The 25197-nt window shown below is 44.4% G+C and overlaps 3 protein-coding genes and 2 non-coding genes across 6 annotated transcripts in view; 2 read left to right on the plus strand and 3 right to left on the minus strand.

The window, feature by feature from the left end:
• CNBD2 (cyclic nucleotide binding domain containing 2) overlaps positions 1 to 3024 on the minus strand; it is a 66343-nt gene extending 63319 nt beyond the window's left edge. Inside the window, exons 1-2 of the mRNA XM_047068411.1 lie at positions 2662 to 3024; positions 317 to 370 (exon numbers count right to left, since the gene is read on the minus strand). Of these exons, the coding sequence (XP_046924367.1) occupies positions 317 to 370; positions 2662 to 2922 (315 nt within the window). The 5' untranslated portion in view covers positions 2923 to 3024. The remainder of the gene's footprint in view (positions 1 to 316; positions 371 to 2661) is intronic.
• On the plus strand, positions 2969 to 3936 carry SCAND1 (SCAN domain containing 1). The gene has a single exon (XM_047068410.1). It carries the CDS (start codon positions 3139 to 3141, stop codon positions 3679 to 3681), a length of 543 nt encoding a protein of 180 aa, XP_046924366.1. The 5' UTR covers positions 2969 to 3138; the 3' UTR covers positions 3682 to 3936.
• Positions 3937 to 5156: 1220 nt separating this feature from the next.
• Positions 5157 to 25197, minus strand: part of PHF20 (PHD finger protein 20) — a 173159-nt gene continuing 153118 nt past the window's right edge. For both annotated transcript variants that reach the window (XM_047068404.1, XM_047068403.1), the window contains exons 14-18: positions 24742 to 24841; positions 21647 to 21842; positions 15091 to 15496; positions 12922 to 13105; positions 5157 to 7502 (exon numbers count right to left, since the gene is read on the minus strand). In XM_047068404.1, coding sequence (XP_046924360.1) covers positions 7360 to 7502; positions 12922 to 13105; positions 15091 to 15496; positions 21647 to 21842; positions 24742 to 24841 — 1029 coding nt within the window. In that variant the 3' untranslated portion in view covers positions 5157 to 7359. The remainder of the gene's footprint in view (positions 7503 to 12921; positions 13106 to 15090; positions 15497 to 21646; positions 21843 to 24741; positions 24842 to 25197) is intronic.
• LOC124504448 (U6 spliceosomal RNA) lies at positions 16528 to 16632 on the minus strand. The gene has a single exon (XR_006960427.1). It is a non-coding gene; the product is annotated as a U6 spliceosomal RNA (small nuclear RNA).
• On the plus strand, positions 24278 to 24380 carry LOC124504455 (U6 spliceosomal RNA). Its single transcript, XR_006960432.1, has one exon. It is a non-coding gene; the product is annotated as a U6 spliceosomal RNA (small nuclear RNA).

The following is a 25197-nucleotide window of genomic DNA, read 5'->3' on the forward strand; positions in this document are numbered from 1 at the left end:
AAAAATGTATCCAGGCTTCTTTACCACAACCGTCAACAGTACGCCATCAAAAGACACCAGTGTCTGAAAGAGTATGGGAGTCATATTAGAGCTCCCCTGCAGAGATGAAACCAACTGCTTGCCTCTTTCCTTGATTCAACATTTCCTGAGAGTCAACTGGGAATTCGGCCTTGTGTTGAAAGCTAAGTGATAGGAGATGCATCATTTAGGATCCCTTCCCAAGTGAGCTTCCAAACTAGTGCTAATGAAAAGGCCTAATATGGTAAGAACATTGTACTACAAGTCAAAAGAATTCTGTTCTCATGGAACCACTTACTAGTTTTTTTAGTTTGGACCAATCCATTTCCTTGTGGTGCACTGACTTCTTAACCTGGAAAATTCAGGAGAATGGAACACATATAAATATATTTTAAACTTAACCTGGGCCCTGTGGGTGGGCTCAAGGATATCTGGAAACCACCTGAAATTATATGCAGATGTACGAAAATTCCAGAAGAGATACTGTAACTTTTTTTTTCAGATTCTGGGGGCTTACTCACTCATACAGTTCAGAATAACTGAATCTAATTTTTGGATTTGATGTCTAAGGTCCTTTCCATTCTAACATTCCATAATTCTAGCAGATCTCCAAGATCTCTCCATTTCTAATATCTCATTATTCTAATAGGGATGCAAGGAATGGACTAGAGATCTAACATTCTGTGATTTCACGGACCACAGAGTTCACTCCCTTTCCTGAGAGTTCAAGGATTCAATTTTTCAACATGGAACTCTAGGCTCTCTATGATTTAACCTCCAAATGACCTTCCAACCTCAGCTTTTATCCCTTTCCCAGACCCTGGCCACTCCCTCCTGTAGTCTAAAGTTTCCACAAAGTTTTGCTCCCATTCACTCTGTGCCTCAGCACTGGCAATGCCTTCTACCTAGAATGCCCCTAAATCCACCCTTTTTCTTGAATCTCAATTTAAAGTTCTCCTCCCCAGTAAAGTCTTCCATGACTCTTCATCCTTGCAGCAAGGTTTGATGTGCTCTCTTAGCCCTGGACACTGACTGCCTGTTACCACCCAGAGAATAGGACTGTTGGTTGGTTCACTCCGGGCAGTGAATCAAAATGCCAAGGGACGAGGCAAAAGTAAAGGTTTGAAGCTAGTAGGCCTAACAAACTCTACGTCTCTGTTTTCCCACCTCTGGAAATAAAGAAAAATATCACCTTTAAGGAAAACAACATGAAAGCAATAGTAAATGTAAACAGCATTCTGTTTCAGAGACAAAAAGGAGTGGTGGGGATTGAGGCCATCCAGGACAGGACTGAGCATCTTTGTCTAAAAGAATGCTACTCAGCTCTAGGTAATTGTCGATTGGCAGGAATGTGGGTGGGACCAATGTGTTCAGCTCATCCACTTTCTCACAAAAGCCAGAAATCAGATTTGCATGTGAAATCTCCCAATTTTAAACGTCAATAACTAAAAAATATTCAAGACCCACTACATGACTTTCAAGGTTTTTAGGCTGTGAAAACTGTTCTGTGAGGATCCACTTCTACCTATTCAGGAGAGCACATCCCATGGGGGAGGCCAATTTTATATCAGGGCTGCTGGTGTATTACAAGTTACAGTAAACAGGCCCACTCCTTCTGCACAAAGCAGATACAAAACCCTTCACGGGAGGCTTCTGTCTCTGGGCCTTAGTTTCCCTACCTGTGAAATGGCAATACAAAACATAATTGTGAGTCAGCTGTCAAATAGAATATATCACTTACTGAAGGGTTGTCAGAGCTAGATGCTTTTATATGCACTGTCTCGCTGAATTCTCATGATTTCTGAGGTAAATTTTATTACCTCCACATTTTACAGATAAAAGAACTGTAGCTCAGAAATAGCAATTTACCTAATGAAGTCGGTAACAAACATTTAAAAAGCCCTTACTTTCCAAGGGCTTTAATGATTTAATCCTCTCAACAAGTCTCAAATGGGGGACACCACCAAGGCAGCCGCAGTGCAAACCATACACATAATTTAAAATTTTCTAGTAGTCACATTTAAAAAGTAAAATGACACAGGTTAATTTTAATAATACACTTTATTTGACCCAACATACGCAAAATATTATCAACCTAACATGTTACCAATGTAAAAAATACTGAAATATTTTACTTTTTTTTTTTTTTTTTGGTACTACATCTTGTATTTTACATTACAACACATCTCAACTCCGACTAGCCACATTTCAAGGACTCAGTAAGCCCATGCGGCTAATGGCCACCATATGGGGCAAGGCATCTACAGTCTATTTACTAATCTTAATGTTAAAAGCAGAACAGAGGCACTTGTCCCTTGGTTTCAAAGGACACGCAAAAAATAATTATGGCACAGTTCTTGAGCATACATTTCGTGCCATGGCAGGGGCAAGTCTTACTATGTGTGTTGGGGATCTTCACACACCCTTGTATTTTGTCATCCTGTCAATAAGGCAAGTGCCTACCCTCCTCTTTTCAGGGAGAGAGGACTTCCCCGGGTCGAGACCTTCCCTACTGCCCGACCTCCGTCCCGCCATCCCGGTCCCGCCACCGGTCGGACGCCGGCCCCAGCGAAACCGTGGCTTGCTATCATCCTAGTCAGGGTCAAGTAAGGAGGCGTGCAAGCAGCGGTAGGTGCGGATCACCTGCGGGCCGAAGTGGATAAAGACTCCTCGGAGCTCCTCCTCCTCCTCCGGCTCGTCTTCCTCCCTCTCCTCCTCAGACTCCGACTCCTTTAACTGGTGCTGGGAGGAGCCATCGTGAAGAGAAGCCCAGCGCACGCCTAGCCGGGGACGCCGCCGCTCCCCCGTCACATCCACCTCCTCACTCGACTCGCTAACGCTAGGGGGCGCCGCTTCCGGGAGCTGGGACTCGGCTTCCGGGCTCTCTGGCGCCGAACTCATCATAGAAGCTAATGGAGACTTCCGCTTCCGGCAGCCTCGAGTCTTTTTGGGGAGTTGGTGAGTTGGGCGCGCTGTCGGCCCTCCCCCGCCCGCCTGCCTGGAGGCCTTGTGGGATGGGCCTTCACGCGCGAAACGTCTCCCTCCTCAGCCAGCTCCCGCGCAGACGCAGTGCTGAGCCCACGCCTGCGGAACAAAGGGTGAGGTCCGGAGCTAGGAGTCATGGCTGCGACGGAGCCGAGCTTGGCGGCTGCTGCGGGCCTCACGTCGCCGCCAGAGAAGGAGGAAGAAGGAGCCGGCCTGAGCTCAGGTCCGGAGCGTAACTTTGCGGCCTCCTCGTCGACACCTAAGGCCCTACCGTCTGCCCCCGAACCCTCCAGTCCCAGCGCCGCGGTGTCTGAAGGGATTCCTACGCCTCCCGCGGCTGCCTCCGCGGCCCTGGAGCTGCCTCTGAGGCCCGCAGCCTTGGACTCCCCGCCGCTTGCCGAAGCCGCTCCGCGCTCCCCTCCACAGCCTGGCGGCTCCCGACCCGGCCCCGAGACGTTCCGCCAGCGTTTCCGGCAGTTCCGCTACCAGGATGCCGCAGGCCCGCGGGAGGCGTTCCGGCAGCTGCGGGAGCTCTCGCGCCAATGGCTGCGACCCGACATTCGCACGAAGGAGCAGATCGTGGAGATGCTGGTGCAGGAGCAGCTGCTCGCCATCCTGCCCGAGGCGGCGCGGGCTCGGCGGCTTCGCCGCCGCTCCGATGTGCGCATCACGGGCTGAGCGGCGGAGCTTCGGGCGGCCGGGCTCGGGAGTTCTCTGGACTGGGGCCACTATCGAGTCCGGGGGCTGAACCTGGCTCTCCATTACGCGTTCCTGAGAAATGACTTTTGGGCAGCTCCAGTCGTCGGATATGTCCCTTTCGTTCGTCCTTTACTAGGTTTGTTTTCCCGAGCCTGTTTACTTGCGACCTCCTTTTTGGCTGGTGGCGAGGCCAAGTTGGGAGCCCATGAGAATAAAGCCTTTGTTTTCTGTCCACTTGGCATTTGCTCGTTTTGTGGGATCATTAACGTGTTGGCTAGGCCTGGGCCTCCGCATCTGGAAAATTTTTCTCCTCGCCTCACAGGACCCCACTTGGGATTCCTTTGTTTAGTTGGGAGTCTACGGAAAGAGGGTTTTAACATTCTGGGTTCCGTATTCGCCCCGATGTCTCACTAGAATATGAAATTTGTTTTCCTACCTAAAAAGGTAGTGGAAAGTGGTTGTGGCAGGCAAATAGCAATTTGGCCATCAACCTGCCCTTGGGGCACGGGCTTCCCAAAAGACCCAAGCCAGAGGGCTATTTTAGTGTTTAATGCGGGTCCTTTTGGAGAGCTCCTTGCGAGCTTTGGTTTAAGTCTCCAAAGTGATTCTTGCCATATTTTAGGCCCCTAAGATTTAACAACTGGTGTGAACTAACGAATTATTTTATTGCCGGTTCTACTCATTTTAATGTCTCTCCCAACTGCCTCCCTTTATTATTTTTTTTAATGAACAATTGCTTAGAGAAGAACTTGGCAACATTGTAATTCACAAGCTCTGTTGTGAAATCTTAAAGCCTCCTCTTCCTTAAGTCTTGTGCCCACCCAGGAAGGAACTAATTGGGGTCTGTAGACAGTTTGGATTGGCCTCAGAAATATCCCAATTGCAATGGGTGCCATCTCTTAATATGAGGAAGGCCAGACCTATCTTCCCTTCACTGCTCTCAACAATTGTAATTTAATAAGTATGCAGCTCACACCACAAAGCATGAGCCAGACTGGGTTAGAGGCTGGTGTAGGGGCATTTTACTTTTGAAATTATTAAAGACCCTTAGATGAATTCAAAATTCTTTTGCATACTTTCTTGGAATTTAGGATCTTAAGCTTGCATTTGCCTCCCTGCAGAAGATAAATCCGTTTACAGTGTAAAAGCAGACTTCCTTTAAAAAGTAAGGTTTATAGAAAATTATGTAATGCACATTAAAAGTAGGGTACAGAACTTTATAGTAACATGATTGAAACATAGCAACAAAAACCTGTTTTATTTTTTTCCAAATACAGATACAGAAGTTTGCATGTTTTGCAAATATTGCTTCAAAGCAACATTTCTATATACAGCGCCTTCTGTTCTAATAGCGCGTAAACATAGATATGTATCCACAGTGCAATGTTGGCTCATCAAGGGTCCACCTTGCATAACACCATTTAAAGAAACAAAATGATTAGTCAAACCAGAACTGTTTTTGTCAAGGCAATTTTTTATAGGTGGATAGTTTTTCTCAAAAGAAAACTTAGGTAGTGTACATATTTCTAAATGGTAACAGTAATCTTTGCAAATAACAGTTTCCAGTGCTCCAACTTGGGGTTAATTCAACTTGACCCAGGAATTGGGGATGGAGCCCCTCAACATGGCTTTAAGTTAGAGAAGCACATTGAGGTTATCAGAACTTGGGAGTCATCCCTGCTTTCCTAAGGACAAAAGTCATGATGAGTGAAATGGGATTATTTCCTTTACAAAATTTAACAATAGACCCAGTAACAGCCACTTGGCAAAATTAGGGTAATTCAGTTTCTGCTTCCATTTTTGAGAAAGACATGAGATTGACTCCCTTAAAGTTGTAGCTTCTCCAGATGTGATGCTCAAATGTATTTTCAGAAAACAAAAATCAGTAATCTAATAATACAACAGTCATCATACCTCACAGTTGTGGCTACAGAAAATCATCCTGTTTCATCCCTTTTCAGACACACAATTCTATAATGTGGCTGTCTGATAAATTATGCAAAATATAGATGTCATGCACACTCCTTGAACATTTCTTCCCCCACCAGAAACGCCAATGTTAGCAATGGGAAAGAGCCTCTTGTAGAGGAATCACGTCAGCTTTACTACAGATGTCACAGCCACACGTATTCCCTCTGATGGATAAGCTACAGCAGGTCAACTGGTCCTAAATTCATTTTATATCAAATGGTGAAGAAATCACTGGACAGAGCATTCCCTGAAACAGATTTTGGTACAGAGGCCTTCAAGACCACAATGACCTATGTGCCTTAAAGGCCTAATCATTCTGAAGGTCGCTGGAGATACTGTCATTGCTATAGAGATAATGGCTACTTCACGTTTACATAGTAAATATTTGCAGCATATAACATTACAGATTCATAAACCCATAATTAACTTGTGAGTGTTAATGGACAACTGTGCTTTGATTTTTGCCTTTAGTGATAAGTAAACTAAATGGTGAAAGGGGTCATTTCCTCAAAGCATGGAACGTTTTCTTTAACTTTGTCTAGCAAGGAAAAACGAAACAATATAGCAATTACAGGTGGAACAGTAACCTGCAAGACTAACAAATATCGTCTCAAAAGGTACAAACTGTACCTGGACCTTAAGCAGCATAATCACCTTGACCTCACAAAAAAATATAAACAGGAAATCTAAAGTGTTAAAGTATATTAAAACAATTCTGAAAACGTCAGCTACTGAACATACACCCTTCTGGGAAGGAGAAAAGCGGCACATGTAGAATCTGAAGTTTGTTTACAACAATATAAAATAAGGTAATTCCCCAAACCACATCCTTTGTAACAAATCTTTACAGTGAAAAGTGTTCAAAATTTTGGGAACCATTTTTTGGACATTAAATAGAACTGGGAAGCTGTCAATATTAAGAAGTGGGTAGAAAACACTGTCCTTCGGGTTCCAGACCCTGCCTGCTTCAGTTTGGAATTCCTCCTAGATTATTACAGTGAGATTCTAGTTCCTCCACAGGCTGTATGGGCTCTGCTACAAAAGACACAACCCAGCCAACTCTGGGGTAAAAGCATACAAAACTTGTCCCCGGTACCATGAAGTCATGCAAGACATGTGGTGAGAAAAGTGAAGAAGAGTCCTAAGGAGAAGGCAGGGCAGCCAAGGCCTCCGCTCCCTCCCAACCTCCACAGAATGTGAAGTCACGACATTCTCATGAAGCTGAAACAATGTAAATGATGCCTGCTGCCTAAATCCATGCCAGGTAGAAACCAGAAGGTTTGGCATGTGCCCCACCCTGACAAAAAAGTCAATTAAATAAGCTGCAAGTTGAATTTACAACTGTTTCCGACTAAACTTTTTTGGCTCTCATTCCATTTATCAGTGGCACGATTTCAAGTGAAGTTTGTGCAAAAAGACTCACTCACTCTCCATTCAACGATGTGCACAGAAGGGAATCCCAAGAGTCTATTTGCCACCTTCTTGGTAGGCTTCAAGATCAGAGTGCCCTGCCCTCCAGCAGCCAAAATGGCCCCTTTATCCAATGTCCATCACACCCCTGCCCAGATCCCTGAAGTCAGTCGGTGTCACGTGCATTCGGCATGCTAGGTTTATTTATTTAAATATGCAAAGCTCCTCCTGCAGGTGCCCCAGGACTGTGCCTCCACTAGTTCTGGGTGCCCAGTTTCATGTTGAGCAGCAGAGTGCGATCTGCTGCACCTTGCCCAGGTCCATCAGCAGCTGCTTGATGCAATGTTTGAGCTGTGGAAGTCTGGCCAGCGGCTCTGGGGGCTCCAATTCCCCAGTGTAGTCCAGCCAGCTCTCCAACACTGTAGGCAGAAGAGAGAGAAGACCCAGTGAGTTCCCAACACTTCATCTGTAAGAACATCAGCAAGAATCTCAGCACCCTCTCCCATCTACTACTCACAGGGGGCAAGGAGGGAGGACCACTCAGGTGACACTGACTCTACACCCTCTCTACAAAGTATTACCCCTAGGACAAGGTTCAAATGCTTCAGAGCAGCACAGTCTAATAGAACTTTCTGCAGTGGAAATGGTTGATGTCTGTGTTGTCTATACAGTAACCACTAGCCACATGTAGCTAACTGAGCACTTAAAACCTGGCTGGTACAACTGTGTAACTAAATTCAAATTTTATTCAATTTTAATTAATTCAATAGCCACATATAACTAGTGACTACCGTATTAGTGTAGCTCTGGAGTCTAGAAGGCTTTAAAGAACCCACCTTTCTCAGTGTTACTCCCCATTATTTATAAGGCTTTCCCTCATTGGACATCAGAGATCCTAATGTTTTAGCCTCCTGTTAAGAAAAATAAGAATCTAGGGGACGCCTGGGTGGCTCAGTTAAGCATCCTACTCGGTTTTGGCTCAGGTCACGATCTTGAGGTTTGGGAGATCAAGCCCCACGTCAGGTTCTGTGCTAGACAACATGGAGCCTCCTTGGGATCCTCTCTCCCTCTCTCTCTGTCCCTCCTCTGCTTGTGTGTACTAGCACATGTGCTCTCTCTCTAAATACACAAACTTTAAAAGAAAATTTAAAGAAAAAAGAAAAATGAAGATCTAAAGGGATTTGAAAAGGTCTATTTTTATCACTGTAAGCTCTGATTTGCTTCATATTCTTATCATCAGTAGCACAGAATACTCTGATTTTATTTTCTAAGTATTTAATGTAATATGTCCAATTACTCATGATCTTGATTGTATTGGTTCAATACCTAAAAAGCTGCCTTGCCTCTGAGAGCAGGGATTTCTCTATAGAAGACGTTTATTCTTCCCCAAGCCATTCCCTGAAGCTCAGGCATTTGGGGGAGAGACCACATTGGAACCATACATCTTTGACATGAAGCCAGCCCCTCCAGGGAGGCCCTGTGCTCACCCTAGCTTGCCTGGAGCCTTTCTAGTTCATAAATCAACTTGTACTGAGCATTTTCTGGACCCTTGAGCCAAAGGTACAGAAAGAGCAAGATGCACCCAGTGCCTGTTCCTCATGTAGCTTACAGCCTCACACATAATCCTTTTCCATCCTCAGATTTGGCCCTCCTTCTTTCTTCGCACCTTTCAAAATTCTTTGTTCCCTATAAGTTACTTCTCAAAGAAATCTTCCCCAACTCTACCCCCTGAATCTGGTCGCTGGGTTAAGAATGCTGTGAGATCACATGTTCTCCTCCTCTGGAGTACTTACCATGGTTTATAATTATATGTAATGGGATAATTTAATTAATACCTACCTCTACCACAAGATCAAGCTCCATGAGGGCAGAGGCCAAGTCTGCCTTGCTCACCACGATATCCCTAACACTCAATTATGCCTGAAACATAGTAGGCACTCAACAAAGGCAGTAGGAACGGCCTAGCAAAGCGCCCCACTGACTGCTCGGGCTTCACAGAGCTCACCTACCACCCTCTGATTTCTTGTTGGTATTTGGGGATTCCAAGAAGGAGAAACGGTCCCTCCCCTTCATCCCAACAAGTACAAGGACTTGAAAATAAGAAAAATAAGACTGCCTTCTCAGACATGAACTTGAAAGCCAAGAGTAAAGGATCAAAGTCATGTGAGAGTACTAGTGACCTGCTGAGCAAGAAAAACTCCATGGTGACCAATTTCAATACATCAGTAAGTCTTTAAGGAAAAAAACTAGAAGGGGGCACCTGGATGGCTCAGTCAGTTGAGTGTCCAACTTCAGCTCAGATCATGATCTTATGGTTTGTGGGTTTAAAACCCACACTGGGCTTATTTGCTGTCAGCATCTGAGCCTGCTTCGGATCCTCTGTTCCCCCTGCACCTCCCTTGCTTGTGTTCTCTCTCTGCATCCCTCAAACATAAACAACAACAACAACAAACAAACAAAAAAAAAAAAACTAGGAGACAGGGGACTGCTTAGCAAAAGGGCATGAGAATAAACAGAATAAATGGAGAAAAGTCAATGCTGGAAGAGCCCATCTAGATGAGTATAGAAAAAAGGCAGTCAGGATTCACTGCGTCAATTCCGACAGAATGTCAGTCAGTCCATCTTTCCTTGACAAGATGATCCTACAACTGCTGAGAGACCCCTATTATGGTCTTGTAACTACTTCAGATTTGGTACCAGGTTCACCAAAGACATACCCCAACACTATGGTGACCTGGGAGGCATGCACAGGGAGAAAGAACACCAGACTAGAAGACTCTAGGCTACTCAGTATTCTCTGAGCTTGGTGAAGAGGAGGGTTTAGAGACCCTAAGGTGGAAGCCTTCTCTCTAGATCTGCAGGACTGAAGACCAGACCCAGAACTGTATGTATTAGTAGCCACTAGTATCTTCTCTGGAGCCCAACATCCAGCAGGCCAGTCTTCTTTCTGTACTGTGTTCTGGACCATCACCCCATTTCTCTTTTAAGGAAGCTCAATAGCTTCTCAGCAATGTAATGATTCTAAGCAATGCAGGAGGTCACACAGGTAAAGTTTCATTTCAAATACACTCTCTCAGACCATCCAGATAGAGGCCAATGCTCCTTAAGGTAACATTTTTTTCTTAAAATAGTATTGCTCATGCTGGGGTGCCTGGGTGGCTTGGTCGGTTGAGCGTCCGACTCTGGCTCAGGTCATGATCTCGTGGTTTGTGGGTTCGTGCCCTGCATCAGGCTCCGTGCTGACAGCTTGGAGCCTGGAGCCTGCTTTGGATTCTGGGTCTCCCTCTCTCTCTGCCCCTCCCCCACTCATGTTCTGTCTCTCTGTCAGAAATAAACAAACATTAAAAAAAAATTTTAAAAAAAGTATTGCTCATCCTAAAAGATTCAATATTTTCATGATCATTAAAAATCTTTTGTTTACAACTGTTTACACTACTAAATTTTTTTTTTTTTACACTACTAAATTATTAAGCTATGGTTAATACTGAAACAGTAACTTTTTTTTTTTTAATGTTTTTATTTATTTTTGAGACAGAGAGAGAGAGAGAGCATGAGCAGGGGAGGGGCAGAGAGACAGCAAAACACAGAATCTGAAGCAGCCTCCAGGCTCTGAGGTGTCAGCACAGAGCCTGGACGCGGGGCTCAAACTCATGGACTGTGAGATCATGACCTGAGCTGAAGTCGGACGCTTAACCGACTGAGCCACCCAGGAGCCACAATAACTTTTTAAAAGTATAAATTAGTCAATATAATAGCTTACGAGGCTACTTCTTAAAAGGAATACTGTATCCAAATTCTTATAAAAGCTCAGTTTATCTTAATGGTATTTGGATGAACTGAAGAGTTGTCTCTACTGTAGCTGAAATAAAATAGGATTCTGATAAAAATACAATAGAAAAGTCTGTCTGAATAAAGTCTTTAAGAATTATAATTGATTTTCACACTTCAGAGCCTGGAGTTTCAGAACAAGAACAGAGTATGTGACCCCAGATCAGCAGGACACACAAGAGGCCCTCAAGCAGGTCAGAGAAGGGAGTCCAGGCTTATCCTTCTCACCACAGTGGCCATGAGACTGGGTGGGAACAGCAAGTCAGTGAGTAAGAAGTGGGTAAACTCTGGGACACCTGGGTGGCTCCGTCAGTTGAACGTCCGACTTTGGATCAGGTCATCTTGCTGCTCATGGGTTGGAGCCCCACATCAGGCTCTGTGTTGACAGCTCAGAGCCTGGAGCTTGCTTTGGATTCTGTGTCTCCCTCTCTCTCTCCCCATCCCTGATCACACTCTCTCTCAAAAATAAACAAATCTTAAAAAATTTTTTTTAAAAAGAAAAAAAAAAGAAGTGGGTAAACTCTGATGTCTGCTCTAAGGCCAGGCTCCTCTGGCAACAGAACATTCTCCCTGTTTCCACAGTGCTAATCCAGGGACCCAGAACCACTCCTACTGCCATTCTCTCAAAACCCGTAATTTCTAGTCTGGCATTTAATCCTCTTTTAACTAGCAAATAGCAAGGTTTTCAGACAGTGGCATCAGTTACAATTCTAAGGAACCCAAGAAAACCTTTTAGGAGTAAAAGAGACAGAAACACTCCCCCTTCAGAAATGCCCTCAGAAGGGACCCTGAATTAGTCTCCCATTCCTAGTTCCTCAGGAGTGCCTCAGAGGCAGGAAAGAAGCATAAAGGCATAGAGTTCTCACTTTCCTCCAACAGGGTAACCCTTTCCCAGTCAAGCCAGTCCTTTCATCACCCACCGAGTCACCCCCTCTCCAGCAGAAAACCTCACTCTCTTCAAGGCTCCACTTCACACCCAAGACTTCCAGAAAGCCTTCCTGTTTCCCCTCACACACTTCTTTTGCAGGGCCTCAGCCATACACGTGCCCTGACCTATGGGCCCTCATGACTCTAGCTTGCATAACATATGGTATTTTTCTTAGTTATTTCATGAAAGTAGTTTTATGTCCCCAATATAGTAACAGTAGACAATATATTCAGAATCCTCAAACGGAATATTTATTTATTTTTAAAAATTTTTTAACATTTATTTATTTTTGAGACAGAGAGAGACAGAGCATGAACAGGGGAGGGTCAGAGACAGGGAGACACAGAATCCGAAACAGGCTCCAGGCTCTGAGCTGTCAGCACAGAGCCCAACTCGGGGCTCGAACTCACGGACCGCGAGATCATGACCCGAGCCGAAGTCGGCCGCCTAACCGACTGAGCCACCCAGGCGCCCCGGGAATATTTATTTTTAAATTTGGCTCCATTTTAAGATTGAAACAAAAAAATTAAGAAATAAGTGAACTATCAAGAAGGAATTCTATCTTCAAAAACCAAGCTGGTGACATTCTAGGGATCAAAAGTCTGAACTTGATCAAGTTTATCATGACAAGGCCCATCTGTTACCACTAACACCTGGGAGAAATACCCAGAGGCTACCCAAATGACTGAGTCAAGTTCTTAAATCTCTACTGATAAAGAAGAAAGGCCTCATTTTAGATTTTTATGAAAGGCTGAAATAAAAGGTTTCTTCAGATTAATCCTCAAAGACATCCAAAACCTCTACTAAGTCAAAGTTGAAATTCCTCACAGAACTTGGTTGGCAAAGGTTTGCTCAGATCGCACACGGCCTGCAGAGAGTCCAGGCACTCTTTCGCACTCTGCTTTGCAGAAGGCACTGGGTAAGTGAAGGAGGCCTCCTGATATCACACAGACCTTAGCAGTGCCTGGTAAATACTAAAAGTAAAGCTTGCCCATCTTGAGAGAAGGATGGGGGTGGATGAGACTGAAAAGAAAGGAGGCAAGAATACAGCTGTCTGTGGAGAGCCAGAGAAGGAGTCCTACCATCCAGCTCCTTCTCGATGGAGTCCATCCTATGTGTGACTTCATCCTGAAGAGATTCCACATGGGTCAGCAAGTTAAACTGCCACTGGTGCTGGGAGCTCAGCAGCCCCTCTCCTCCTCTGTCCAGCAGCTTCCGAGCCGGGGCTTCCTCAGGTAGGACCTTTTTGGAGACATATTCCCTCACCTAGGAATGCAATGGCATTTAAGTTACTGAGTGGAGACAGTTCCCAGTCCCTTCTCAAACAGCCAGTGTTTGCAACCATCTGAAAAACCAGTTGCAGCTTGAATATTCCAAATCTCTATCTCCTTCTCCTCCTGTCTTGCACACCAGGCAGAAGCATGTACCAATCGCAAACACCACAAGGCAGCACGGGCCTCAAGGCCTCATAGCTGCTTCCCAGTGACTGGCCCCCAATGCCCCAGTCTGAAATAGGCCTCACAGAATGGCTCTAGAGCCCTGAGGTTAGAGTAGAGCAGGGTGGGTGCAGACAGGGGTTAGTATGTTAGTTGGCAGGAATCAAAGCAGTGTTAAGTCCTCGTTCCATGTCCTGCTGAATGTGTGAGCCTGGATTAGTTCTTCTGCCTCTCTGAGCCTCTGTTACCTTACAGGAAAGATGGAAGTAGTAAAACCTATTTTAAAGGTTCGTGAGAATGAAACAGGATAAGGTTTATAAAACACAGTGCTGGCTTAAGGTCAGCTTGCCATCAACGAAAGAGATTTTTAATCATAGTTGTCTTGCTTAGGCCCAGTATTTTCTCATTTTTTTATTATGGGGCAGCTATCTCTAGGAAATCTGCCTAGTCTTCAGAATCACACTTTCTCTGGGGTTTGTGATCTCAACCATTCATTCATTCATTCATTCATACATTCATTCATTCATTTGAAATGAAATACAGCCTAGCTAATATTTATTTAGAGCTGACTATGCAAAGCTTTGTGCTGAGAGCTTTTCACAGATACACTGCACAATAATGGAGAGGACACAGTCACTGGCCTCTCCCACAGGAGACATATCCAAGGAGGTAAAGTGACCTGCTCATGTATCACACAGTACGTGTCTAAGCTCAGACTTGAAACTGGGTCTCATGAGCCTTGCCCAGCACTGTTTAGACACTGGCAAGGGCACAGGCTGAATGAGGTACAATGCCCACCTTTGAGGGGCTTATAATCTAGGATGCCCCACCTGGCAGTATGTACTAACACATCTAAAGCTGGTGATGCCAACCACAGGGTAAAGTCTGAAAGGAAGGATAACAAGGATGGAGAAGCTCTCCAATTACACAAAGCCCTACTGACCAACTCAGGACAGGACAGAGTAACACCAGTGAATAGTTAAAGATGATAACACGAGCAGGACAACACAAAAAGGCTCTAGAAGAGCATGACTTAAATAACAAAAAATTGAGAGGTATTCTTGGGAAAGGTGATGAAAGCAGCAAATATTCTGACGAAATGGACTCTTCTTATGTCAAGGCTACAAAGTTAAATGTCAAAGTAAAGCTGCCACAAAATTGTACTGAAAACCTTATACTTAACAAAACACTTGGCTCATCCTTTGCTCATGCTAAGAATCAGCAGCAAGGTGGAATTACAATGTAAACCCTGTTAAGGAAAAAACTCATTTTCCTAACTTACTTCCATTTATCAAGTGCCAATCAACCCTTTTCTCCTTGCTTCTTCCCACCTCCACCCCCAAACCCTGGTGATTATGTGGTTTTGTGGACATTTCCTGCAATCAATGATCTCTGGTTTACCTGGTCTCTCCTGCCTTTGCACCCATTTTTACAGACCAAAAACATACCTACGATAAGCACATTTAAATACAATCTTAAACTAAAAACAATTTTACAACAAATTTCTCCCAAAGAACCCTAAGGAGGGGAACTCAAGCATTCATACACTAAATTAAGAACAAATAATACATGTGGGGGCACCTGGGTGGCTCATTTGGTTAAATGTCCAACTTCGGCTCAGATCACGATCTCATGGCTTGTGAGTTTGAGCCCCGCGTCGGGCTCTGTGCTGACAGCTTGGAGCCTGGAGCCTGCTTCAGATTCTGTGTCTCCCTCTCTCTCTGTCCCTAATCCATTCACATTCTGTCTCTGTCTCTCTCAAAAATAAATAAACATTAAAAAAAAAAAAAGAACAAATACATGTGAACCACATACCTTTAGGGAGCTAGATTTGGAGTCACTGTCCCCCCTACTCCTGTCTTGGTCTAGAGGCCAGCCCAGACGCGGAGAAAGAGAATCATCACCGTTCTCACGGAGGGGGTTGACTGCATCGTCGAGGGCAGAGCCCCGTGTTTCCACCACCAGCTTCTGCTCCACAGCAGGGTAATAGGCGCGGGGCTTCTGATAGCAGTGCTCACTGGTGATATAGGACTCCTCCACAGACCGGGGTAGGGGCAGGGGCAAGGGCTTCTCCACTGCCCCATTCAAAGTTCTATAGCTTGGGACTTCCTCCTTGCTCCTGGCTTCAGTAACGTGGATGTGTTTGGAATGAGGTCTCCCCTCCCCTGAGTGCTGTTTCCAAGGCTGACACCACAGCTGCAGATCAGGATGCTGTCTGCTTCTGTTGGGAGGGAAACATAGAAAGGGCTCTAGAGTACCTGGGACCACTACAGGGGTTTCTCCCAATAGGAAGAGGAGTTCCCACTTGGGCCATTTGGCCACAAGCCACCATTTGCCAAGCAAAAAGGAACATAAATCCATGGTCTCTGAGGAGACCACTTGCAGGCAAGCTCCCACTGTGGACTCACTCACAGTGAGTAAGACTGGACTTGGAGTCAGAAGACCTGACTAGATTTCAGTTCAACCACTGATTAGCAGTGCAGCTGGGATGAGTCACTCAGCCAGACTCATTCCCATTCCTTCCTCTGCAGAACTAGACTAACCCTCTATCTGCCATTAGCCCTGAATTTGATACAGATTAAGTGAATTAATTCAAATAAAAGTACTCTGTTGGCAGCAAAGTACTCTTCAAATGTGAGTTACTAAAAATAACCTTAACTTATTAATAAGTAGGCATGATAACCCTGGTGTGCAATAGCACTCGGTTACAAAAATACACTGATGACGGGGCAAGGGGGTAGGAATCAAAGTCATCTACATAAAAGCTGTTAATAATTTTTTTTTAATTTTTCTAAAATCTTTTATTCTCACCATCCCAAGGAGCAAACCTTATTGTTAAAGAACAGAGATTCTGGGGTGCCTGGGTGGCTCAGTCGGTTAAGCGTCCAACTTCAGCTCAGGTCATGATCTCGCGGTTCATGGGTTCAAGCCCTACATCAGGCTCTGTGCTGACAGCTCAGAGCCTGGAGGCTGCTTCGGATTCTGTGTCTCCCTCTCTCTCTAACCCCTCCCCCACTTGCACTCTGTCTCTCTCTCTCTCAAAAATAAGTAAATGTTTTAAAAAAATAAGAAAGAAAGAACAAACGAACAGGGGATTCTGATCCTTTTTTGAACCACACGTCCCTTTAAGAATCTGTTGAAAGCCCTGCCTACATGTATGTGCACCTAAAACTGTGTTATCACTTTAGTCTTCCAGAATCATTCACTGTTTTAGTTTTGAACCAATAGAGGGTCATTAATCTATTGGATCATAATCAGTTGCAGCGCTTCACGAATTTATGCATTATCCTTGTAGGGGCCAGACTAATCTTCTCCATATGGTTCCAATTTTAGTCTACGTACTGCCGAAGCGAGCACCATAATCAATCGTAGAAAAAAGAAAAACAGAATATAAAATATCAGAGTGTACCATTCTAAGAAAGAGTAGCTGTCCTGTGAAATTTTAGTTTCAACTTTATACATGTGAGTAATTTAAAATGTATTTCTTACTGCGGGATACACATTTTAAGTTTAAAAGCCACTACCCTAGATAAACTTCACCTTTTACCTCTTCTTTACTACCCAAAACTTCTATTATTACCTTTGATCATTAAATGAAAAGAAGGAAAAAAGGAAGGAAGGGAGGGAGGGAGAGAAGGAAAACACAACAGTGGATTTCTTGAATAAGACCCATCAGTTCCCAGAGTTCCTGGCTGGGAAGGCAGTGCCCTCTAGGGAGCGTTTGGAAACAAAGACACAGACAGGTGCTACCTACTCCTATTTGGTTCAGAGATGGACAGATATGTGAAGTGACCTTTCTAATTGCCACAATGACTGAAAGGTACTACTGATATTTACTTCATTGAATCCGAGAATGCCTAACATTCTATAATGCTTCGAACAATCCTACATGATTGGGATAAAGAAGAATCATCCCACGATATAGTCAACAGTGTCTTCCCAGCCCCCAACTGAAAAACACTGAAACCAGATCAGCAGAAAATCACAAACTTCACTCATCAGCAACTCCATATATGGGTACCCCTCCACACCTACTTGACTGAAGCCTTCCTGCACAAATGGAATAGACCAGAGTGATCTTACAGAACCTAACATTCTGTTCCCAAGGAGCTACAACTCCACTAACTAACAACTAACCTCTCTCACTTCTCCCACTCCAGCAATCACCAACACCCCTTCTATCCACTGGGGAAGGAGAGGAAATGACGAGAGTATCAGGGCAGCCTAGGTCCCTGGATCGCCCCCAAGGGGGTATCACAGCCTGTACCAGGAATCCAAGATACCAGACACACCTCTGAAATCCTAACTGCATCAGGAAAAATGAGGATCACTGTTAACTTTCAAGTGTACTTAGTCTGAAATCTGTTAACTGGAGCATACAAGCCACAATATAGACCTTCTCTTGCATGAAAATCACAAGTCTTTGCTTCCTCCTCCCTAGAATTTTTGCCCTCCCAGGTAAGACCTAAAACCCCAGCTACTACTCCACACAAAGATAACCCTGGCCTTTCTTTGTGCACCCTGTCAATCATGAAGATGGTACGTATAGCCACATGTCACTTTTTAAATGACAACAAATGCTCTGAAGTTACTGAGTTTTGCATTTGAAAATAATAAACCTGCCAGGCCACTTAGGAACAGTATTTCTGAGAATGAAGACCTAGAGCTTGTGACAACAGAGACTATCCATGTGTACACATACTGGGATCACCTCCCTCCCCGCCCCCAGGATTTTTTCTCCACATATAATGATGAACAAGATCACCCTATACCCTCTTCTGAATTGCTAGGAGAAGTCAGATTTAATTCCAGTACAAAGTCACTGCTATAAGGATGAAGGATCTAGGGGGCACCTGGCTGGTTCAGTCAGTGGAACATGCGACTCCTTATCTCAGGGGTGAGTTCAAACCCCATGTTGTGTATAGAGATTACTTAAAATTTTTTTTAAATTTTTTTTTCTACGTTTTTATTTATTTTTGGGACAGAGAGAGACAGAGCATGAACGGGCGAGGGGCAGAGAGAGAGGGAGACACAGAATCGGAAACAGGCTCCAGGCTCTGAGCCATCAGCCCAGAGCCTGACGCGGGGCTCGAACTCACGGAACGCGAGATCGTGACCTGGCTGAAGTCGGACGCTTAACCGACTGCGCCACCCAGGCGCCCCTAAAATTTTTTTTAAAAAGATGATTCAGGGATCAGAGATTCGGAAGGGAGAAAGTTCCGGGATATGGGTTAGGGTAAGGAGCAATGGCATTTAGTAAGAAGAAAGAGAACACCATCTGATTGAAACCTCAAATGAAAAGAAATACGACAAAGTTTATAATCACGAACATAACCTGAGGCTTTCCAGGACCGCACATGGACCACCTTCTACCTGCCTCGATTTCTGGCATCTCATTAAGAAGAAATTAATTTGGTATACATGGGGTAAAGCTTTCTGGTTTTATAAAATGTGAGGGAAAAGCTTGTCGCTGACATCTTAATCCAGGGCTGTCACTTGATTCAGTTCACCTCAACAGATACTATCACAGTGACAGCTAACTTCCCCCAGCAACTACCTCCCCATTCTCTTAACCTCACCTCCATCCTCACTCCAGGGTTCAAACACAGCACATAGCTAGCCTTCCCCGCAGTTAGGTGCGTCCATGAAAACTGCCTGCTCTCTCCTGTCTTTCTTTTCCCCTGGGGGCTGAACAGTTGAGGTACAGGTGAGGCTGTTTCAAACATGCAGATGAGAAGAACCCCAATGGAATGCCAGAGCAATGACAGAAGGAACCCAAGTCCCCAGGCCCACAGATGGAATCCTGGAAAAAGGCCATCTACCTGATCTGGAACCTTGCCTACTCTTGGACCGTTCATTATGGAAAAAGAAGATTCCATTTTGTTTTAGCCTCTATTTGGGGGATTCCTGTTATAGAACCTTTGCTTTTACCCAAATCAATATATATCAGGTCTGAATGTGCCCTTGCTCAACCGCTCATCTGTCATTCCAGTTCTTGAAGCTAGGCCTCTGTGCACCAGAATCACCAGAATACAAGAGAAAGTTCTACCATCCCAGGGCTCTGACACTCTGCCTGATGCTGAGGGCCTCTAGGACTAATCTGCACAAAGGAAACCTTGTTGGGGAGTGGCCTGTCATGTCTAACTCATGGCACTAGCTTGTCATTGTTGATGGTCCCCTGTGGAAAGGCTCATGGGAGAACCTGAGAAAGTTCTTGACAAGAGAATCAATCCCTTACACAGACTGTGCTGATACAGGAAGAAAATGCATGAAACCACTGAGAAACAGTTAGAAAGGTTAGGACAAGTACTTGACAGGAGCTAGGCCTGGAGTTCTAGACGGGACTCTACCCCTGGAAGTCATGGGAGAGCAGCTGTGCCATGCAAGGCCCCAGATGACCTATTTGGTAAAGTGGGGGTAAGTTATAAAAGCCAACAGACCGAGTAAGAGTGATATGTCTTTCTCAGAGCTTACATAAACTTGGGTCATCTAACACATAGAGTGCAACCACAGAAGGGAATTCACACTTAGTTTAGATCCTCAAACTTCTGGCTACTAAAAGCCAGAAGCATAGTACCAGAACACCTAAAACTTCTTTTCATGAGCAAACCATGAAGAGAAAATACTTACTGAGCAACCACTATGCTGGAGAGCAGGCCTGCCAACATGGTCTTTTCCAGCAGCTTTCAATTTTACTTTGTTTACCAGTCAAGGGTGTTTAGGATGACTAGATAAACAAAATGCAGTATTACATACAATAGAGTATCATTCAGCCTTTAAAAAGGAAGGAAATTCTGATACAGGCTGTAATACAGATGAACTTTTCTTTTTTAAATTTTTTTTAATGTTTATTTATTTTTGAGAGAGAGAAAGAGAAAGACAGAGTGCAAGTGGGGGAGGGCAGAGAGAGGGAGACACAGAATCTGAAGGAGGCTCCAGGGTCTGAGCTGTCAGCACAGAACCCAATGTGGGGCTCGAACTCACAAACCGCGAGATCATGACCTGAGCTAAAGTCGGACACCTAACTGAGCCACCCAGGCACTCCCAGATGAACTTTTGAAGACACTGTGCAAAGTGAAATGAGCTACTCACAAAGGACAAATACTATAGGATCCTATTTATATGAAGTACCTAGTCATATTCAAAGACACACAAAGTAGAATGACAGTCATCAGGGGCTGGGAGGAGGGAAAATGGTAAGAAGTTGTTTACCAGATACAAAGTTTCATTTTTGCAAAATGAAGAGTTATGGAGATTGGTTTCAACAGGTGAATGTACTTAACACTACTGAACGGTATATTAAAAAGTTAAGATGGTAAATTTTATATTATGTATATTTTACCACAATAAAAAAAATTCAGGGGGCGCCTGGTGGCTCAGTCGGTTGAGCGTTCAACTTCAGCTCAGGTCATGATCTCACAGTTCATGAGTTCAAGCCCCACATCAGGCTCTGTGCTGACAGCTCGGAGCCGGAGCCTACTTCAGATTCTGTGTCTCCCTCTCTCTCTGCCCCTCTCCTGCTCATGCTCTCTCTCTCTAAAACAAACATCAAAAAAAAAAAAAAAAAAACTAAAAAAGAAAATTCAGAACTGTACAGCAAAATAGTAAACAAACTAAACTATATATACATACACCATATTTTGATAATGGTGGTGGTTACAAGGGTCTATACATTTGTCAAAACTCAATGAACCCTTGGGGTGCCTGAGTGGCTCAATCGGTTACTTCGGCTCAGGTCACAATCTCATGGTTCATGAGTTCAAGTCTGACTTGGGCTCTCTGCTGTCAGCACATAGCCCACTTTGGATCCTCTGTCGCCCTCTCTCCCTGCTCCTGCCCCACAGGCATGCAGGCACACACACACTCTCTCTCTCTCTCTCAAAAATGAATAAACATTAAAAAAAAAAAACCTAGGGCTGCCTGGGTGGCTCAGTCAGTTAAGCATCCAACTTCAGCTCAGGTCATGATCCCACAGTTTGTGGGTTTGAGCCCTGTGTCCGGCTCTGTGCTGACGGTTCAGAGTCTGGAGCCTGCTTCAGATTCTGTGTCTCCCTCTCTCTCTGCCGCTCCCCTGTTCCCACTCTGTCTCTTTCTCTCAAAAATAAACAAACATCAAAACATAATTAAAAAAAGAACCCTAAATGAACCTTTAAGATTAGCAAACTTAATTATATGTAAATTATACCTGTATATGGTTGATTTTTTTTTCAAAAAAATGTTTATCGTGTAACTGAGAATTTTTAGTAAAGGTCTCAAACTCATTTGTCTTATCACTGATTTTGTGTCTTTCCAATTTTTCAAATTTATCCTGCCCTCCCCCGCCACGATGTCAGATGTGACTCCTCCCCAAAGCTGCAGGTGCTGCACTTACTGTAAGATGCTCATCTTGAGCTGCAGGCCATGCAGAACCTCGATCACTCTCTGCACATCTCCAAGAAGCTGGTGGGTGGCCACAATCTTCTTGGCATTCTGGTGGGAGTAGTTCTCTTCTAAGAATGCCAGGCCATGCATATGTCCCCTGCTCAACCACTCTTTGTCATACCAGTACTTGAAGCCAGGCCTCTGACCTAAAGCAGTGACAATAAGAGAGTTAATACATGGCCTGATGGAAACCACTGCATCATTGTACAATCATCACATAAATTATTGGAAGGATGGATTGGTGTGTTCATTTTATTCATTCATCCAATATACATTTACTTGGCACCAATATACATTTACTACATGCCAGGCTCCCTAATAGGGGTTGGGGATAAAGCAGTAAGATGTAAATTTCCTGAACTCCTAGAACTGGCCAGAGGTGGAGTGGGAACCTGGGTACCTCTTTAAATTTAAATCACATCATTACTTCTCCTATTTAAAACCTTCAATGACTTCCTACTACATACAAAAGAAAAGCCAAAGCCCTAACACTGGCCTAATGAGGCCAACAGCACCCAGCTCCTTCCTGCCCTCCTTGCCTTACCCTTACAGTGGCCTCCTTTCAGTTTCTGGAACATATCCCACTTTTCAGTCTTAGGATCTCTATCCTAACATCCTCTCTGTCTGGAGTACCATTCCCCAAACCACAGAACTGGCATCTTTCCACCTCCTCAGAGAGGCCTTTTGTTATCTTCCAAAGTAAGAAAGCCTCTTCAAAAGCCTCCTACTCATTCCCTATCTGGTTGCTTCCTCCTCCCCACCCCCGCCCCCTGCCCCCCACCCCAAAGCATTCATCCCTATCTAACATCTTCTTGCTTATTTTACTTATTCTGACATCTGTTTCTGGCGCCAACTCCACTAAGAGCAAGAATAATAGGAAGCACCTTATTCATAGTTGTAACCCCAGCATTTAGCAAAATACATCTGAAATGGATTTATCAAATGAAAACAAGGTCCAAATCCTCCTTCCAACTGTCACATACCACCTTACTAAATAGTCAGGCACTCTCCCTTCTCTGAACCTCCATTTCCCATCTGTTAAAGTGACATATGAATTGGATGGTTTCAGTGATCTTATTCATTACAGGGATCCCTAGGAAGAACTGAAAACACAACCATACATGACTTGGTGGTGTTTCCTGCTCCAAAAGCCTAGAGAAAAGATTTCAACCAGACAGGCATTTTTACCTCCCACTATCTATAAAAACCCTTAAATAACCCATGTAATATCTATCAAGGTCCTTGGGCTCTTTCTGGCTTTACTAAAACACATGGTAGGGATGCACCTCGATTCTGTTAAAAACATCTATAAGTAACCTTTAAAGAATAAGTGTTAGGTTAAACTCCTGGCCCAAGACACTGCAGAGTCAAACACTGCCTTTAAATGTAAAAGACAGCACTCAATTCAAGGAGGAGTCTATTTGCAGTGTTGGCAATCAGAGTTGTAAAAGTTCAAAGGAGTGCAGAGGAGTTGATGAAGATGGTGTGTATGATTTGTAAAAAGGGGGAAACGGAGGGAAGGAGTGAGAGAAAATAAAGTAAACAGATTTGTAAACAGTGCCAAGGAGCCCCAGGGATTATGTGTGGCCTCTCAGAGGCAGCTGCTGCAGGAGGGGCCTGAGCAGCAGGATTCAGAGCAGTAACACCTGTTTTACAAGACAAAGGTCAAGGCAGTGGTTCTCCTCTCCTATCTAGCATTATCTGGCTGACTGACCTTGGCCCCTTCATGTTCCTTCTGGGCCTATATTTGCTCACCTATCAAATATCAGGGCTAAACTGAGTGGTCTCTGAGATCCTGCCCATGGATAGTATCACAGACTAATCTTCTGACCATATTCTTTCCTCGGGGAAAAAGCAGCAATTGGGCAGATTCCTCTCCATCTATAGACTCATCCAGCACAAGGAGATACAGTACCATGACTGAGGTCATCAGGTCCCAAAGGGACACACTTGCTAGAAAACAAACTATGGTGACTAGACCCTCCCTACACAACCAACAAAATCAAGATTTGGCCCCACAAGCCAGTTCTAATTCCAATTTTCTTTATGAGATTGGGAAAGTCATTCATGTCCCTAGGCACCAATTTCTTCCTCATAAGTAAAAACAGGAATAGGAGCTCCTACCAGACCCACCTCATAGGACTAAAAGAATCAACAGAAGTAGAGGCTCTTGAACACTGTCTAGCCTTGTAAGGGGATCATGGGACTGGAGCCAAGGGGAGAAACTTTACCGGTGGTGAAGGGAGAAGATGTAACCACTCCACTGACAGCAAGACAAGAACCACAGATTTAAGACTTCTGGAAAGGGGCACCTAAGAGCCACAGGCCAGCCATGAGGCCATGAACAATGAAACTTAACTGATTCTGCTAAGGAATTAATTCACTGCTTTGGGTAGCAGTCAAGCTCTACCAACTATATATATACCTTTCCCCTTCCCCTCAAGGGCAGATCTCTCTTCCAGGTGACGCAATGGAGGGCAGGTGCCACCAGAGGGAGCAGAGGCATATTCCTAACCTCCAACAGCCCCAAAAAGCCAAAGACAGAGCCCACCTCTTCATGAACCCTCAATAAAAGGAAAAGGTGCTTGCTCCAGCAGCACATATTCTAAAACTGGCACAATACAGACAAGACTATGCCAGTAAGCAAGGATGACACGCATATCTGTAAGGCATTACACAATTTTTAGAGTTTCAGTCATGCAAGATGAAAAAGTTCTAGAGACCTGCTGTACAATACTGTGTTTACAGTTTATAAACAATAGTGTATTGTATACTTAAAAATTTGTTAAGAGGATAGATCTTATACCATTTTCATAACAATAAAGAAATAATTCTAGCTCCAGGCCAGGCCTTCCACAGGCTTCACACATACTCTCTCACTGCAAAGTTCAGGACAGCAGGCCAAGTGAGCTAGCAGCAGGGGCAAGGAGGAGTCAGTCTAGCCAATGTCGAAGAAATGAGTCTCAAGACCACAGACAGGCTGCTTCACGGCCAGCTGTGGAAAAGGCTACATTTGTTAACATCCCTAACTCCAGAAATCTCTACCTGGAGGGTCTTGGCAAACATAACAGGTGTATTTCTCTGGCACATTTTCTTCCAGTAATCCCATGCAGACCCCATGCTGCCAGCACTGGCACTCTTCACACTGTTAGAATTAAAGAAGCAATAAAAATTAAACTCAGAAGGTATCCTCTATCCAAAAATAAGACCCACTATAAGGGGAGGGGCAGGAGAAGGATCAGGGAGGGAGAGCACTCCCAATTGACCTACTCAGGAGCTGAGCTGCAACCCCTCATCTACAACTGTGCCTGCCACTATGGCAGCCACTGGCCACCTGTGGCTCTTTACATTTAAATTAACAAATTAAGTTAAAATTCAGTTCCTTGGTCCTATTAGCCACATCCTAAGTGCTCAACAGCCACATGAGGTTGGTGGCTTTTGCACCGGACAGCACAGATGAAGATCATTTTTAGATCTATAAAATAGTGTGATCTTACAAAA

The sequence above is a fragment of the Lynx rufus genome, unplaced genomic scaffold (assembly GCF_022079265.1).
Source record: "Lynx rufus isolate CCGP_SWC_20201006 ecotype Redwood Valley unplaced genomic scaffold, mLynRuf1.p SCAF_8, whole genome shotgun sequence".
Lineage (NCBI taxonomy): Eukaryota > Metazoa > Chordata > Mammalia > Carnivora > Felidae > Lynx > Lynx rufus.

Coding starts and splice junctions, on each gene's coding strand:
- SCAND1 (XM_047068410.1), top strand. CDS start 3,139: ATGGCTGCGACGGAGCCGAGCTTGGCGGCTGCTGCGGGCCTCACGTCG.